Raw genomic sequence first — 18,737 nt, forward strand, 5'->3', positions numbered from 1 at the left:
CCTTTGAATGCTATGATGAAGATATTGTGAAGAGAGTCACCATCATTCGCCAATCAGATGATTGCTGGGCGTTGATCTTAAAATTTTAATATTTTTGCATAAAATGGGGTGAAATTCCAGACTTCGTTACCAGAGGTAACATTAACCAATGTATGACTGTGTGTTTGTGTGTGTGTGTAGACAATACATACTTAAATATATTCCTCTATATCATGTTTTCCATTTGCCCCATATAATTGTACTGTTTTGAAAAACTTTTCTGTGGGTACCTTGTCATATTCCCATGAGTTCTCAGTTATTTGTCATAAAGTGAAAATCTGATCTTGGCTAATCTCAGCTTCTTCTCATAGTTTCTCTTCCACAGTCTTTTTCAACCTCTTTTCAAGTGTATTCTTTCATAATCTTACCTGGAGCATTTGGTAGAAAAATTCCTCTTTAATGCTCACATTCAGCTTTATTTCCTTTTTTTTTTTTTTTTTTTTTATAGATGGGTACTATGAGAGCTCTACTCTAATCATCGGGAATTCGACCTCACCAGGCCTTCTAAATTATGCAGTGTAGCCACTGCCAAACTTTTATACCCCCACACTTAGCATTTCCGGTTGAATATATACTTCAGCTGCCTTTCCATATTTCAATTTTTTTACCATTTTTTCTACTTCAAGTATTTATATTTACTTGTCTTTGCATTCCTCTTGAAAATTTTATAGTACGCTTCTCTCACTTCTTGGGTTGTTTAACAGGCTTTCAAAGTAATTATTCTAGAATATCCTTATTTTTGATTCCTTTTACAAAAATCAAGTGGATATTAGATCCAACATTATTTCAAAGGCGAATGTAGAAACTATGAAAGTTTCATAAAAAAATAAGCTGACCAAAGAGCTTATGTTACAGAGAATATGTCTGCTGGCATTAACAAATTGCCCTAGTGTGGACCACTTTAGAAAACATGCACGCTGCCCTGGCATCCATATATTCGCTTTCTAATTTGGTCCATTTTTTTAAGGTTTCACTAGCCTGATAGCTGTTTCAAACTGGTTGGTTCTTGTTAGAGACTAGGCAGAAACCTTAAGAGAGCAAAAACTCTTTCAGTACTCTCTTCAAAACTCAAGTTCCTCCTCCTCCTCATCATCATAACACTAATTACAGGTATAGACCATATTGGTCCGTTATCCATTATCCATCCTCATTATTCATCCAATATCCTTTTTTGAGGTCTACCCTGCCTTCTCTTTCCAGTTCGCTTATATAGGCTCAAGTTCCTTAGTATTGAAAAAAAAAAGTGTTTTTGTTCTGTTAAGGTTTCTGCCTGGTCTCTGACGAGAACCAACAACTCGAAACAGCTGTCAGGCCAGTGAAACCTTAAAAAAATGGACCAAATTAGAAAGCGAATGTATGGACACCTAGATAGCATGCATGTTTTATAAAGTGATCCATGCTAGGGCAACTCGTAAATGCCTGTGGGCATATTCCCATAAGCTCTCTGGTCAGCTTATTTTTACGAAACTTTCATAGTTTCTACATTCGGCTTTAAAATAATGCTAGATCTAATACCCACTTGATTTTTATAATGTTTGCATCGTCGAACTGAAACCTTTTCGCTCTTTATTTTAGTAAATTCCTTTTATAGTATTTTTTCCTCCATTTCTAAGCTGCTTGAATAGTCTCCAGAACACTTTGCCACCTTCCTGATATTTTATTTCCCATACTCTTACTAAAGTATTTCGTAGAACCTTTGTTTTACTACTTTTACACATAGCTTAGTTCTTTTACATTTTTCTCTGTATTCTTTTAGAGCATCTGCATACTAGGAACTTTTGGTATGCTTTCTTCTTTTCCAGGACTGCTTAACTTCTTGTGTCCACCACAAGGTTCTTATTTTTCTATCTTTACAGACAACTTCATCACATACCTCCCTATGTGAATCAATCACTGTCTTTATTCAGAGCGTTCCACTGAGACTCCAAGTTTTGGTTCTTGTTTTATTTGTTACATGTTTTCTTCAATAATGTTTGTATAGTTGAGTCTACAGTTTACCTGTAAAAGTTGCTCAACTTTAATTCTTTTTAAAATTTTCTTATATACTGTTCTTTTCAATGTGCTATCCATTTTTATCCTGCTTAGCACTAGGTAATGGTCACTTCCAATTTCAAATCCTCTGTACACTGTTGTATCCTGAACCAGCATGATGATATCACTATCAACAATGACATAGTCAATGAGGCTTTTCCTATTTCTTGTGTCTTCTCTCCATGTGAACTTGTGCACATCTTTATGTTGAGAAACATGTTAGTAATGACTAGTCCATGTCCTGAGCAGAAGTCCAGTAAATACTTACCATTATTATCATCATTATCAATTTTTGACCTTTTCTCCAAATTTTCCCAAAATGTTTATGTCTGGTGGGGTTCATTTCCTACTCTGCTGTTCAGATTTTTAACAAAGACCACTTTGTCTGTTTTCTTTTACCCCATTTTGAGGTTTCCTCACATAATTCTACTTGAAACTGCCTTCCAATCAAGAAGTTTATCTTCATGTTTGGTGTTGAATACTATCACTATTCCTTCCTTCTCTTGATTATTATTGTCTGAAAAACACATGCTATACTTATTATTTAGCAAGATCTCACCCTGTTTTTGTCTTATCTCAGTACTGCCAATTATGTCCACTTGGTACTTTTCAAATTCTTCTGCAGATTCAATTTCTTTCCATTAATACTCCTAATACTTCTTCTTCTAAATGTTGAGTTGGGGCATTATCTTGTATTCATCTAATTTAATATTTTGACTATTTTTGCATATTCCATATAAATTTATTCATTTGACTTCCAATCATTATCAGCTTTGCTTATTCTGTTGTCTATTTCTGGATTTAATTTGTTATCTTCATTAAAAAGTCTGCATAAATCGCTGACATGTTTTCACTTGTTCTTTAGCTTTCCCATTCAGGATGTAGCTGATGTTTCACTGTCTCCCCCCCCCTTTTTTTTTATAATTTTCATGTCAAATGTTACAGCAGTTATTCAGTATAGTTAAGGAATTGTACAGACATGTACTGAATTTATTTAAGGGTTAAAAATCATCTGCATAAATAAAGAGCCGAAATGAACATCTCTAATTTTGATATCTAGCCTGATGCCATTTTCCTTCATAATGAGATCCATATACACAATGTGAATAACAGTGGAGGCAGTGTACAGGTTTGTTTTGCACCTGATTTTTATGTTCAAACCATCTCCTTCAATTCTAACAGCTGACTTATAACTTAAATATAGACTGTATTACTCGATATAATTTCCTGTTTCCATAATATAATTGGAATTTTTTGAACATAACTGTCTATAAATGTTAAGTATACTGATCCTTTATGATTTTTAACTGTTTTTTTTATAAAGCAAAAATCTGATCCTGACAACCTCTATTTGGCATGAACCAAACTTGTTTTTTCATGTTTTCTTTCTCCAGTTTTTCTTAGCCTCTATTCAGCTAAACTTGCATTAATATTCCATGGAACACTCAGTAGAGGAAATTCCTCTTCAAATCAGTTTTATTTCCTTTTTTATAGATGGAAGCTATAAGAGTACTACTCCAATCATCTCCAATTCAATATTCTGACCAGGCCTTCTGTGAATGCAGTGCAGCCGAGTCCATTATGTTCATTATGAAACTTCAGCCTCCATATTTTCACATTTCTGGTTGAATATCATCTACTCCACCTGCCTTTCCACATTTCTTTCAGGTTTTTGATGGCTTTTTCTATCTCAGGTATGAATATGTGCTCCTGATTACATTATTCTTTATCAACAACTGCTCCAATAGAAACTGTCAGGTCAGGTGGATCAGAGCTCTCCATTTCTTTTTAAAATGGTTGCCATGTGCTAGAGGAATCTTTTTTTTTTTTTTTTTTTTTTTTTTAAGACTTCTGATTTTATTATTTTTAACATGGTTCCTCTAGCACATGGCAACCCTGTTTTAATGGTAAAGCAATTAGTTTTACCTGGTTTTCCTGTCTTTTAATTGTTTGTTGTTTCCACACACACTGATGATATGCTGTTAATTTCATTTTACATGTTTATTTCTCTTGCAATCATTATGTCACAGGTGCCTTCAAAGATTATCTATTATTAATTTTGCTCACCATCCCAAATATACTTTGAGATTCTGTAACTTTGTTCTTTTCTCAAACCAATTGTTTCCAAATTTGAGATTATTTCTGATGCAAAAATCTAGTAACATTTTTTCCCCTCATTTCCTTAACCAAAACCAAATGCCCCAGATTTTTTCTACTTGTTCTATCTTCTCCAATATGTACATTAAAACCTCTTAAGATGAATATACTTTTATTTTAAATAATACTCTTCAATGCTTCTCACTGTCTTTTCCTCCATATCTTAACCTTGTGGTGTGTATACCTCGAGAAGTGCAATTTGTTTTCTATAACATTCAAATGTAAGTCTTATCACTAATTCCATTAACTTTATAAGTCCATCATTTCTTCTTTCCTAGTCATAAAACCAGCTCCTTTTTTATGCTGGTAATCTGCTTCTTTCCAAATCCAAACATATTCTTCTTTTCTTGTTTTTTCTGTCTTGTTTTGTTATGACCCCAAACATCTGATTTCCTCTCCATCATAACATCCACCAACTATTCATTTTTACCTTTAAGTGTCGGTATGATCAATATTTTCCACTTTTCAAATTCCCTTTCAGTCTACAATATTTACCATTTATATCTGTCCAACTTTGATTCCTTTGTTTCTTTTCAGTTTAAATAAATCTGTTCCCAATTTACTGGGCCTGTTGCAACTATACCAGCTCCTCAGTTGCCAGATTGTTCAGGAATTTTAATGAATTTTCATCCATCAGGCAACCCCTGCAAATTTCAATTCTTTTCTTCTTTCACATGTTTTCTTTTGGCTCAGACTTGGGGTTGGACTTTGCATTCTTCTTTGCTTATTTTCTACTGCAATTCTGCCATTTCTTGTTTTATTTAGCATTCTTTGAAAGTATTTATCTGGAATATTTTTTCTTCAATTTTCATTTTTACCTTGATCATCTCTGATTTCTCTCACATTTCTCTTTCCTTCATTTCTTACAACTGGGAATTTTTTAATTTTTTATTTGGGAAAGTGCAAGTTGACATCAAAAAAATTGTTTCTTTTAAATCAATCATAACTTTAATTTTTGAGATGTTGTGAAATGTAAACTATCCTTGGAAATTTACAGTGTGCAAAATTTTACAAAACAATGTAACCTAAAATAATTAAGAATTTTTATTTGTTGATTGCAGGCTATATATTTCAAGACGATATGAAGAAATTGAGCTTTATGTTGGTAAGAATTTTCTAGAACTTGAAGATTTCTCTTTTATCATTTTAAATTATGTGATATAATTTCAGGATGGCAATAAGTTATTCATTGGTTTATACTATTTGTGAGGTGCTTTTTATTATTTTTTGCTGAGTGTTTTTTTAATACATTCAAGAGAGAAAGCTGAGAAGGATCAGCAGTATTTGTTGCTTAACAAGATATTTTGAAATTGGTTTAATAAATTAAGTTGATAATTTTAAATTTGATAGCTATTTTGATGGAGAACCCATCCATGAGCAGTTGAATAACCTATAATACACTAGTACTGTGGATGGGCAAGAAGGAATTTGTTCACATTTGACTGGAAAAACTGTAGATTGTATTCCTTGGGAAATTCAAATGGTGGGAGATCTGTTCCAGAGGGAAGAAGTGGAAGAAATGAACTAAGAAATGGAAAAATTTGTTTTGTGTGTTTTGAGAGAGTGTTGATTGGCTGCTGCACACGTTGGGATGGATTTTCCAGAGTGGGACAATTATTAATGCCAATTCTAATGTCTAGCAGCCTAGAAGTATTTATAGAAGATGCAAGCAGCAAAAGCTGAGCACCTGTGTAAAAGTGAGTAAAGTGTGTATTAGTGAGAGTTGGGTTATTAATCTGTCTAACTTCACTTTAATGGGGTTTGAATTAGGTTGTATATGGTTAGGAGTCATTTGGAATTAAAGTAAAACCCTTTGCAAAAGTGAACGTAATTTTTTGGATACAGAGGAGGCAATATTTGTAATATGTTTGTGCGAGAGAGATTTGAGGTTGGATTTATCTCAAGAAGGTAGATCTCATCTCAGCTAGAGATTTGAGTTTGCCATAGGTAAGACTGGAAGAAAATGATTCTTTTTTATGGGAAATAAAGCAGAGCTGTGTTTTGCTAGCATTGAAATTGACAAGGTCCTCCAAATTCCATTGAATGTTTTGAAGATCAGAATTTAAGGTGGTAGAGATTAAGATTCTTCAGTTGCTTGAAATTCTTGACATTAAAGATGTCAAGAAAAGAAATTATATTCTTGGTTTAATCCTTTATCCAAGTGAAAGCAAACAAAGTTTGTGTCTGAAGTATTTTCAGGCCAGGGCAACTCTTATATAGAGGCTAATGACTTCATATCACTCCTTAGTATCCCATAATGCAAAGCACATATCCTTACGAACTTTGCTTTCACTTGGATAAAGGATTAAACAAAGAATATAATTTCTTGGCTTCTTTAATTTATAAGATTCTGCAGGTTGTGTGATTTGTGCATTGCAAGCTTAGTCAAATGAAAAAGGAGTGCAGTGTGCTGGATTGGCAGTAAGCTGTAGTAGATCATTTATACATAGAAGGAAGAGGGGATGGGTTAACGAACAAAGCCTTATGGGACCCCAGCATTAGTTGTATATTAAGAGCTTCATGTTAGAGGCTTAATGGATTCTATACAACACTCAAAAAGGATTAAAAACAGAATTTAATTCTTCCTATATTTTGTCTCAGTCAATGAGACATCTTCAAGGATTACAAAAAAACTAATGTAACATAAAAACAAATAACAAACAATACTAAGCCCAACCACGTGGGTGACACTAAAGACCTATCTAGGTGAAGTGCCCTCTAAGGGCAGTTGTAGGTGGCCAGGAATCTAAAGTGGGACCTCCGGTGATAAGTGTTCCCAAATCTTAGGAAGCTTAATGCAACCATATTTGTTAAGATTTGGTTGATTCCTGAGACCTGCTGCTGATTCTAAGAATAGTCTTTCTCTTTTGAATTTGCTTGGTGGAGCATGGTGGTTTTTTTCCATGAGATCCTGTGGGTTGTATATGTAGTCAGGCCTGGCTGATCCATGGTCAGCCAGGCCTGACTAACCATAATCGTGCTTGCAGATGTATGACTTATGTTCCTCCAGGCGGATAGTAGCTGATCTGCCTGTCTGTCCAAAGTATGCCAGTTTACAGGAACAGGATACTTTATAGACTCTAGGCACTGAGAGAGGAGGGAGCTGATCTTTTGTAGAGCAGATAAGGGTAGCAAGTTTGCGGTGGGGCTTAAATGCTGTGTGTAGGTTGTACTTTTTTAAAATCTTGGCTATTTTTTTCAGATGGCCACAGATGTAGGGTATGGTGACGGCATTTCTAAACTCTTTTTGAGGAGAAGACCGGGGAATGGGGGAGGACCTGATTATTTTTTTAATGCTGTGATCGCTGCAGCCATTGGAGAGGAAAGTGTTGTGTATGTGGTCAAGCTCAGTTGTAAGGGCGGTTCCACTGGAACAAAGATTGTGGGCTCTCTTGGTAAGAGTTTTAATAATGCCATATTGTTGAGCAGGGTGGTGGTGGGAGTGTTTGTGGATGTATCTGCCTGTGTGTGTGTGGGTTTTCTATATACCATGAAGGAAAGTGTACTGTTGGGAAAGTGTGTAACTCTGTTTTTAATCCTTTCTGAGTGCTGTATACAATCCATTAAGCCTCTAACACGATGTCCTCACAGCACTTAAGCCTCTACACACGTATATTAAGAGCCATCCACTATCACTCAAAATGAGTGACCAGTCAGAAAGCTGGCAGAAATCAGACTAAATGATGGGAGTGTTTACTTAAAAAAATTTTTCCATGCTGTTTGTCCAGAGATGGATGACATAGGTAAGTAGATCCCCTGTTGATCAGCAGTGACAGAATCCATACTGGTTGGAATTTATTAGTTTGAGAGTCTTTGAGATAGTGTTAGAAATTGAATGTTGATGGTTATTTCCATTACTTTAGAAAGAATTGAAATGAGAGAAATTGGATGATAGTGTGAGGGTAATGATTTGTCACACCAGTGGAATAAGGGAGTATATAAAGGTGGCTTAGAGTGGAAGTCAATTCTGAAGCACAGATGACAAAGTGGCTTGGCTGAGGTTGCTCAGAAGTTTGAGTACTGATTTGTTGATCTTGGTACAGTTGCCATTAGTCCCCTGACAACAAAAATCATATAGAAGACTCTTTTTATTTTCTAATGTCCAGCTTGCAACTTTGGCACTTCAGAGCTTCATGTGGTCAGTCTGAGTTTGGTTTGGTGCAGTATATAAGGACCTGTCACCCTTATATACTGTACCAATAAACCCCTAATCAGCTAACCAACCAACCAAACTGTCTGCAGCAGTGAGACTTGAAGGACTCTGTTGTCACTCAGCTTTGTTGCCACCATCTTTGCTTCATGCTGTAAATATGGCTGTATGTTGTGTCCTGGCACTTTCTTTGGCCAATATTAGAATAGAGTAAAATTTTTTTTTAAATGGTCAGAGTACCTATAGCATTCTTCTGAAGCTCCTAGAAACTATTGCTGTACTTTCATCTGGATTGTGCGGTTATGTAAAATCAGTTTTAAAACAATAAAATAAGAGAGTACAGTTTTTGGAAGTTTATTTTAAGAGAGTACAGTTTCTTAGCAATACAATCTAAAAACCAAAATTAATAGATATATTAGAAATATACCTGCTCCTCTTACAAAATCAGTTGGTGCAGTGAAATTATTTTGTGAATGGAATGTAAGCATATATCAAATGATTTCCTATTGTTTTTTTTTTAATCTAATTTCTTCTGCAGGCAAAAGTTATTTCAACTCATTTTCTTTAATTAAGATAGTGTTTGTACATAAAAATTAGAAGCTAAATTAAAAAAAAATAATAATAATAAAAATGTGGCTTGTAATTGACTTGAGGGTATATATCAGGAATTTGATGATGAAAAAATGTGACTTCCAAACCTGTGAAAGTAAACCTATAGTACATTAGTACTGTGGGTAGGGTACATGATATGATAGTGTGGAAAGTTTTGTTCACTTGGTTATACTATAAATTAAAGATGCCAAGAAGTTGTATTCTTGATTTCATCCTTTATCCAAGTGTAAGCAAACAAAGTTTGCACATGAAGTAACTTCACAACCGTTTACACTTGAATAAAGAATGAAACCAAGAATATAAGTTCTTTGCATCTTTAATTTATAGTATATATAGCATTATACATGCCTGTAAGGATATGTGCATTGCATTATGGGATACTAAGGCATTTGATATGAAGTCATTAGCCTCCATATACAAGTAGTCCAGTCATGAAGTTACTTCACATGCAAACTTTGTTTTCTTTGATAGTTATATGGAATCATTAACCTCACTATATCTGGCTGTGATGTCATTTTATCAAATATATTTGATTGTGAAATAATTTGTTTATTCTAGTGAAAATTTATTTTGTAAATTGAAATAAAGGTCTTCTGAAATACATGGTCTTCTGTAATAAAAATTTGTAAATATAGAGAATAACTGAGTGTATTGTATTATAAATATGTGGGTAAAAGCTTTTTGATTTTCTCAGTTGCAGTGAGCAAAATAAAATTTTCATTGGGCAGAATCAGTCTGTAGGTTGCTCACCCCTGATTGAAAGAGAAGCAGTTCACATTTCTTCTTTTTAAACATACAAAAAGTTTTTCTTTTTTTTCTTATATGGTAATGTAACTGTCAGTGTTACATTTAAGTTTCATACGTGCTTTTCTTCTTTTTCCTATTGTAATATTCTAGTTTTTTTTTCTTTATTAAATTTCATCATTTTAGTTAAATTGACTTGTTTTTTACTTCATTCTGAATAGCCTCAGGATTATCAAGTTGGCTCTCGGTATAGCAAACACTATTGTAATAAATTCACTCACCTAATGCAAATTACTGAAAAGTTCTGACCAAACTCCATAAGTATGGTTCTTTGCTAAACGAAATTCACTGTAGCAAATTATCTGCTATAGTAAACCATTCCTCTGGTCCCTGTGAGTTGATCATAAAAGAGTTATGGTTTTCTAGTTTACTTTTATACTCTATTGAGAAATGGTAAAATGCAATAACACAATTGCTTAAATGATAAAGGTTTCTGTATTTATATGTACAGGTAAAACTTTTATTTCTTTGTTTGTTTATCATATCAGCATAGATAATTTATCATTTTTTTTTTTAAATAATGCCTAACGAAGCCTTCTTAAGAGACTTTCTTAAAAGTAATTTTATGCATTTGGATTCTTGGGAAATGCACTCCTTTTTGCACGCCTTGCTCTGGCTCTTTGATGAAAATAGTGATTGGGAGAAAGACTTGTTTAACTGGTTGGCTCTCCAGCTGGCATGACCTGTTTACCTCATTTTTGTATGTGGTTTCAGCCAGTACAGAATATCAGGTCATCCCAAAAGTAATGTTGTTTTCAGCACTAAGTTTTGAAAGGATATAAAAGATAAATTACTATTTTTATGGCCATTTAGCCTATTTTGTTTAGGAGTGCCCCTTTTTATAATGTCATTGGCTTTTTACTCAAATTTTAGTTCATTAATGATGTTTTATATAGACTGATATATGAAGAATATGTAGGAGGAAAAATTCTGACATACCATTGTAGGATGTTGCTGGCCGTCTTCTTATTCAGCAGCATCCTGCCGTATGGCGATATACATTCATCTGCTGTTAAAGGAAGTATGATTAAAAGGAAGGGGGGATTGGAAAAAGTGGGGGTAGAGAGGTGTTGGGGAATGATTGGTGAGGCAAGGGATATGTGAACCTTTTTGAAAAACCCAGGTTTTTTTATTATTAAAGGTGGGCAGAGAATACTTGGAGGGGGGGAGTGAAAATAGAAATTTTTTGGGGAAGGGGAAGGATATGACAGGAGTAACGCGGTGTGAGCCATTTCGACAGTGCGTTGTCTTTGGAGCTCGTAGGGAGGCTATGTCATGCCGGCTTGGTGTATCTGTGTTATTTCCTATTGGTCAGAGTCGTTACCTAATTTTTATGTTACAGAGTTTCCAACTCTTGGAGATTATGTAGGGCTGGGGGGATGTTTATTGAGTTTTTGTCACATTTTATGGCGATCGTTTCCGATATTCTAAGCATTGTTCCGTTTTCTTGTATATCTATTATTATGGCCTTGTCGATTTGCAGGGTATGTTTCTGTCCAAGGACGTGGACTGCTATTTTGTTTTCCCTGTATTTTGCAGTGTGTTTTTCTTTTGGTTATTGCATTTTTTATTGTTTAAATGTTATGGAATAGGGATGTTACAGTCATGGAAATGTTCTTGTAGTCCTGACCATAAAGATCTGATGGTAGAACCTGTGTAGGTGAGATAACAATCTTTTTGGCAAGGAAATTTGTAAACCACATTGTGGTGTTCTAATATTTCTTTGTGTGTGTGTGAGATTTTGTAGGTTTTAGAAGTGTTGCCAATTTTTGGTTCGTGGTGAGCACCAGCTTATAGTTGGTGTGTTTGAAAATGTATTTGTAAGCTTTGTATGTGTTCTGGATGTATGGCAGTTTGATGATTTTTTTGTGTTGGGAAGATAAATTACTAAATTAATCAAGTATATATTCTCCATTTGAATCAGTAATGCTCTTCCATCGTTGTGAATGCTTCATAATGCCATTTCTATAGAATTATTGTAGAAATTTTAATTTCTACAATGGGGTTCGGATAACCTCATCAATTTCAATGCTAATAAAACCCATTTCTGTTCTATCTCCCATAAAAAAGAGCCATTTTTTCCCCAATATCCTTTTTGACAATACCCAAATTTCCACAGTTTGAGATCTCACTCCTTGGAATTACCCTCACATCAAACATTACCATCGCATAAACACATCACAACCCATTGCAACCTTAGCTTCAAAAAAACTAGGATTTCTCTTTTGCTCAAGACGTTACTTCACCCCTGAACAGCTGTTAACATTATACAAATCACAAATCTGCTCAGCTATTGAATACTGCTCCCACATATGGGGTGGGGCCCCTAAAAGCTATCAAAATGCTTGACTTAATACAAAGGAGAGCAATTACTTATTAATGACCCATCCCTTACGAATTCTCTCCCCCCACTTTCACACAGATGTATGGTTTCTGCAGTATGTATATTCTACAAATATTTCCATGGGAAATGCTCATCTGAAATAACATCAATAATTCCTCCACTCGGTACTAAGCTCGTTGGAACACGTGCAGCTGCTGCCCAACATTCCTTCACTGTACACCTAGAAACAAACAGAACAAGTTTCTTTTCCTCCTCCTTCATCCCTGCAACTGCTGCACTGTGGAACAGTCTCTCACCTGCTGTGTTTCCCAAGGAATACAATTTATAGTCATTTAAATCAAATGTAAACAAGTTCCTCCTTTCCCAGCCCATTACTCATATACAGTACTAATATACTATAGGTTGACCAACCAGCCTCTTGTGTATGGGCACAACATTAAAAAAAAAAAAATGAAATAAAAATTCTCTTTTCAGATTCCTTTTCTAGCCTTTCTGCAATAGGTAAATAATTGTTTTTTTCAGCTGTCACTTATATAAATACCAAATATCTATAATAGTACCTATTCAGTTTATATTTTTTTCTACCTTTAGGATGGACTAGTAAATGTAGCTGAGTTTGACTGCCAAAATAACAATGCTCTTTGCCACAAGCTAGGATTCAGTTCAGGAATAATGCTTTGTAATAACCTGAGTAATAAAGATGCCATTTGTGAAGCAATTTCAGCAACAGAAATAAAGGATATTAGTCATTTTGTGTTGCAGAAGCTTCCAGGAGCCCAAGAAATCACTGATAAAAAATTCAAAGTAAGGTTGGAAATTTATCATTATTGTGATATTAATGCAGTAATTTGTCCATAAGTATGAGTTTTAATAATGGTCTCTTTCAAATACTAAAGCACATCTATACTGCACTTTATAAGAGTTTTTAAACTGAAGATGAGTTAACCATTTTCCTAGGAAGCAGGTAAAGTTTTTATTGCCTTTCAGATAGGCACACTGGAAAGCAAACACATTAAATTTACTGACACATGGCCTCATGACTTTTGTTACTATTTGCCTCAGCTGTTATTCCAAAAGAAAAACAGAATTTTATGCATTATGAATAGGTTTGTTTGGTTGGTTGGTTTGGAATTAATTGCAAAGTGACTAAAGCTATGAATTCAGCATATTATGTCTATTCTGTATGTGTGGGTAATTTGCATGTTCTTTGGGATAAAAAAAAACCGGTTTCGCTATCACTTCTATATGAGATCCTAACTCATCTTCAGTTGAAAAATCTTATAAAGATTCATGTCATAAACAGGATTTCATCTCTAGGTCTTTCTTAAAGGGTATTGTCATTACCACTTGAACTATGGATGTTCTAAAGAAGCTGAATTTCAGTGAAGAAAATGCAGCAATGTTCTATATGTTATTAAAGAAATTTTGTTACTTAGAGGTGGAGAGCTACCATAAATACGTTACTCTTCTTCTTCTTCTTGAGTATTCTGCAATTGAGCAGGTTCTTCTCTTAGTAGCAAAAACTTTCTTTCCACTCTCTTCTATTCTGAGCCTTCTCTTCAAGGTTGTGTACCTGTCTCCATTCAGCATGTCATCTAGCATTGTTTTCCATACTCTTCCTCTGGGTCTTTTTCCTTCGATGCCATCTCTGATGATTCCATTCCCTCTCAGAACATGTCTGATCCAGTTTCCCTTTCTTTTTATCCTCCATAATAGACTTCTTTCTTCTTCTACTCTTTTTAAGACCTTTTCATTAGTTATTTTATCTGTCCATTTGATTTTTTCCATCCTTCTCCAAATCCACATCTTCTTCTTTCTTCAATGTCCAAGTTTCAGCTGCATAGAGGGCAACACTCTACACACAACATTTTATTAGTCTTTTCTTTAGGTTTCTATCCATTTTACTTCTGAATAAATTCCATTTTCTATTAAAGGCATCTCTTCCCATCTCTATTCTTTCTTTTATGTCACATTTACATCTTCCATCACTGCTAATCACACTTCCTAGATATTTAAATGTCTTCTTTACTCGCTTCAATTTTTCCCCATTTACTCTAATAAATGGGGAAAAATTCTTTCCTTGCTATTTTCATTACCTTTGTTTTTCTTATATTAATTTTCATTCCATAATTGATACAGGATTCCAGTAATCTGTTCAACATATGTTGTAGTCCTCTTTCAATATTTGATAATAATGCCTTGTCATCTGCCTATCTTATTGCAAATATCTGTCTACCTCCAACCTTTATTCCTTCTTCCGAATTCTCCAGTGCTTCTTTTAACATTGCTTCGGAATACATGTTAAACAAAATTGGTGATAGAGAACAGCCTTGTCTTACTCCTCGTCCAATGATACCTGGTTCTGTTGTACCATATATGTCTCTCACCATGGCAGTTTGTCCCATATATAGTGAAATAATTAGCCTTCTGTCTTTCCAATCTATACCAATCTTTTCCGTTACTTCCACCATCGTATCCCATTTTAGAAGGTCAAAAGCTTTTTCAAAATCTATATAACAGATATTAACTTCTTTATTCACTTCCAGACTTCTTTCATTTACTATTCTTAACAGTCCAATCGTATCTCTTGTTCCCCTACCTTTCCTGAAACCAAACTGATCTTCTCCAAGAAATTCTTCCGCCTTAGATGCAATTCTTTGTGTTAAGATTCTCATAAGTATTTTTGATGTATGGGAAATGGGGCTTATTGTTCTAAAATCCTTGCAGTTCACTGCATTACTTTTCTTTGGTATAGGTATAAATATTAAGGTCATAAAATCTTTTGGTAATTCTCCTTTGTTATAAATTAAATTTATTATTTTGATTATTTCTTCAGTTCCTTTCTTCTGAAGTTGTTTCAGTAATTCTGCAGGTATTTCATCTATTCCTTCTGCCTTTCCACATTTTAGTTCTTTAATGGCCATTTTTACTTCTGTCTTCAAAATCTCTGGGCCTAGATCATCTTCATTTACCTTCTAACGGCAACTCATTTGGTCTATTTTCCTTGTCATATAGATCTTCAATGTATTTATTCCATCTCATTAGGATTTTATCTTCTTCAGTTATGATTTCTCCATTCTTATTTTCTATGCTTCTAGCTCGAATTCCATTTCTCTTGTGCTTTATGCTTCTTGCTTTTTCATGCAAAAGATCATACCTTCCCACTCAAATTTTCCATTTCTTCACATTGTTTTTTAAGCCAATCTTCTCTACTTCTTTCTGCTTCTCTTCTCAATTTGTCATTCAGGGTTCTATATTGTATTTTCCCTTCTAGGATGTCTTTATTTTTCCATTTTCTTCTTTCTTCCATTAGAGAAATTATCTCATTAGTTATCCAAGGTTTTTTTTATTCTTTTAGCTCTTACATATCCAATTTCTTCTTCTGCAATCTTCTTTATTTTCTCTTATGTTACTTCTTCTGCAGCTTTTCCCACTTAAGTAGAGTCGCTGATGTGCTTAGCTCTCATGGTAACAAACTATTGCAAAATCCCATCTAAGTCCTGATAGCATCACTGTTATGCTATGGAAATTCACTAGCAGACCTATTGTGATAAACTATTCCTTTGGCTCCTTTACTTAGAGTTGACTGTATAAGGTTTGTACTGGTGCATTTTCCCAAATACAGTATACACTCATAAAAATAAGTGAAAATCAGAACTGTGGATGCTTTCTGATAAAAATGTAGATGTCAAGACATTAAAGTATTGAAATAATGCCATGAAAGTGAGAAATTTCTCTCTGAGTTTTATTTACTTTATCCTTAATAGTGCTTCAATCAGATAAAATGTTCAATGTTTTTATTTTTATGTTGTGAATAACCATTAAATTTCATTATCAAAATTCTCTCTCTCAGTCATCATAAAGTAAATGAAAAAAGATTACTTAGGTTGAAACTAGATAACTTGGAGAAGATCTCCATGTGACCTGTAAGGAATGTGAACTGATTGGAACTTCTGACTTGATATCCAATATGTTTTCCCATGGTGGAACTTATTAACTCAGATGTTGAAAAAACACAGACTAGCAGTTTGAGAACTTGAATGAAGGCAAATTGTTCTCTGTATTGGCTGAAACAGAAACAGAGATTATGGTTGAGATTTTCCCATCTGGCACAGTTGGGAAAATCACCTGATTTATATATATATATATATATATATATAGGACTCCAGAAATATGACTTAAATCTACTAGTCACAAAAATTTTACTCACCTGTAGTATGAATTGTGGTGTGTGTATGTACTGTATATACATACATTGATTTTTTTTCCTCCCCTCCAAAACCTCTCAACCCATGTTTGGTTTTTGTACTGTCAATTTCCATTTTGTTCACATTCAATTCTTGATCCTCCCCCCCAGCTGATATATATTTTTCAAATATACCATGGATGGCTTTTCTCCCCTTGACAACTCTGACTACAATCTCATTCAAGTCCTCTTCTTTACAGTTCATCCTCCTCCCAGCCAATCTCACCCTCACCTCCTATGGCACTGGTTGGTGCCAACTGGAAGGATGACCTCTGGATTTTTTTTGCTGCTTTTCCATCAAATTACTGCTTTCACTCTCATGATTCAAACACCTGCATTGAACTAGTAACCAAAATAATCCTCACTGGAATGAGAACATTCATAACCCACTCCACTGCAAACCCCTTACCTGTATCTAAGCATTGGTTCTCAAAAAAAAATGTGACTCTGCTGTCCATGATAAAAATGCATCTTATGTTTAGTGGCTTAAATTAAAAACTCCAGCTTCTCATTCAACTTACACAACAGCCAGGAATGTGTAAAAAAGTTAACGATTCCAAAGCAGACTTCACAAGAATAAAATGCAATAAACTTACCTCCTGCTGAACTGGCAGTCAATCCTTCTGGCCCTTTGCTTAGGCTGTTCGACATAACTTCTGCCGTTCCATGTTGCCACTTCTCTTGCATCCTGTTGGCACTATGATCACATCACCCAAAGAAAAGACAGACCTCTTGGCATCAATTTTTCCCTCCAACTCCAACCTCAATGACTAAAACAAATCACTTCCCATACTTCCACAAACTGCCTACTGCATCCCTCCTCTGAACTTTGGCTGAAAGTACATCAGAAAAGGTCTCATTAATTTTGATACTAATAAGGCTTCTGGTCCAGATGGTATTCCTCTGGTTGTTCAAGACTTGTCCTTCAGAATTGACACCCATCCTATATTTTGTATATAAACTTTCATATTCGGGGTGCTTAAGGTCAAAGCTGTATAACTGAGAGGAGACCTCCACATAGCCTTTAAAGGAATGTGGAGAACCGACCAGGGCTTCTGACTTAATGTCCAGTCCTCACCTTCTCGTGGTGCACCCTGTTGGATATCTATCTGGATACCGAACGAACGAGGATGGGCTGGCAATTTGGGATTTAGCCGACCAAATTGTATTCTTATTAGCCTAAATCAATATACAAAATGATGGTACAACATGACAAAATTTCATGCCGACTGGGGCGTTGCCCAGTTAAACAAGTCCCCATTGTTTTTGCCAGGGAACCAGGGCGAACAGCGAAAAGAAAGCTACTGGAACAAATCTGAAAGCACACACCAACTCAACATCACCAGAGTAAAAGATCGGTACTATCAACATAAGAAACCTGAATGGCAAAGAAAGGGAGCTAGCTGAGGAATTAGATAAGTACCAGATCGACATAATAGGGGTGACTGAGACAAAAACTGGTGAGATCTTTCTGAGCAATAAATACAAAATGTTATATTCAGGCAATGACAATCAAGGAAAAGAAGGAGTAGCCATAGTATTCAACACAAAATATGAGGCTAATCTTCTTGAATGGCAGTCAGTCTCAAGTAGAGTAATGTGGGCAAATATGAGAATGAGGAACTGGACAATGAGACTTATTTGTGCCTATGGTCCCACAGAAGGCTCTACTATGGTAGAAGTGGAGGAATTTTTTGAGGCTTTAGAAAAAGCAACTGACACAATGAAAAAGGAAAAGTTGGTCCTTGTTGGGGATCTAAATAGCAGAGTAGGAAATCATTGTGACACACACAAAAATATTTTGGGAAAATTTGGAGAAAAGAGCAAAGCTAATAATAATGGCAAATATCTGTTGGATTTCTGCTCAGGACATGGACTGGTTATTACTAACACCATGTTCCAACATAAAAATGTGCACAAATTCACATGGAGAGAAGAGGCAAGGAATAAGAAAAGTCCCATTGACTATGTTATTGTTGATAGTGATGTTTTCTCCCTGGTGCAGGACACCAGAGTGTACAGAGGATTTAAAATTAGAAGTGATCACTATTTAGTCTTGAGCAGGATAAAATTGAATTTCATATTGAAAAGAATAGCATGTAAGAAAGTTTTAAAGCAAATAAAAGTTGAGCAGCTCTCAGATGTGAACTGTAGACTAAAATACACAAAGATTATTGAAAAAAAATGAGAGTTTGAGAACAGGAATCAAACCTTGGAGATTCAATGGCAAACTCTGAAGAAAACATTGATTGATTCTGCCAGAGAGGTTGAATCTTCACTGCCTCTTTAACTTCCACCAGGAAGTTAAAGAGGCAGTGAAGGAAAAGAAGAAAGCATATCAAAAGTTCCTGTCA

At 34.9% G+C, this 18,737-nt stretch overlaps 1 protein-coding gene across 2 annotated transcripts in view; it reads left to right on the top strand.

The window, feature by feature from the left end:
• LOC150093148 (endoplasmic reticulum disulfide reductase DNAJC10-like) overlaps window positions 1-18,737 on the top strand; it is a 185,147-nt gene that overhangs the window by 61,148 nt on the left and 105,262 nt on the right. For both annotated transcript variants that reach the window (XM_090413490.1, XM_090413491.1), the window contains 2 exons: window positions 5,289-5,332; window positions 12,729-12,941. In XM_090413490.1, the coding sequence (XP_090269616.1) occupies window positions 5,289-5,332; window positions 12,729-12,941 (257 nt within the window). The remainder of the gene's footprint in view (window positions 1-5,288; window positions 5,333-12,728; window positions 12,942-18,737) is intronic.

The sequence above is a fragment of the Typopeltis vanoorti genome, chromosome 24 (genome assembly GCF_054136105.1).
Source record: "Typopeltis vanoorti isolate ZY-2024b chromosome 24, IOZ_Tvanoo_1.0, whole genome shotgun sequence".
In the NCBI taxonomy this organism is placed as follows: Eukaryota; Metazoa; Arthropoda; class Arachnida; order Uropygi; family Thelyphonidae; genus Typopeltis; species Typopeltis vanoorti.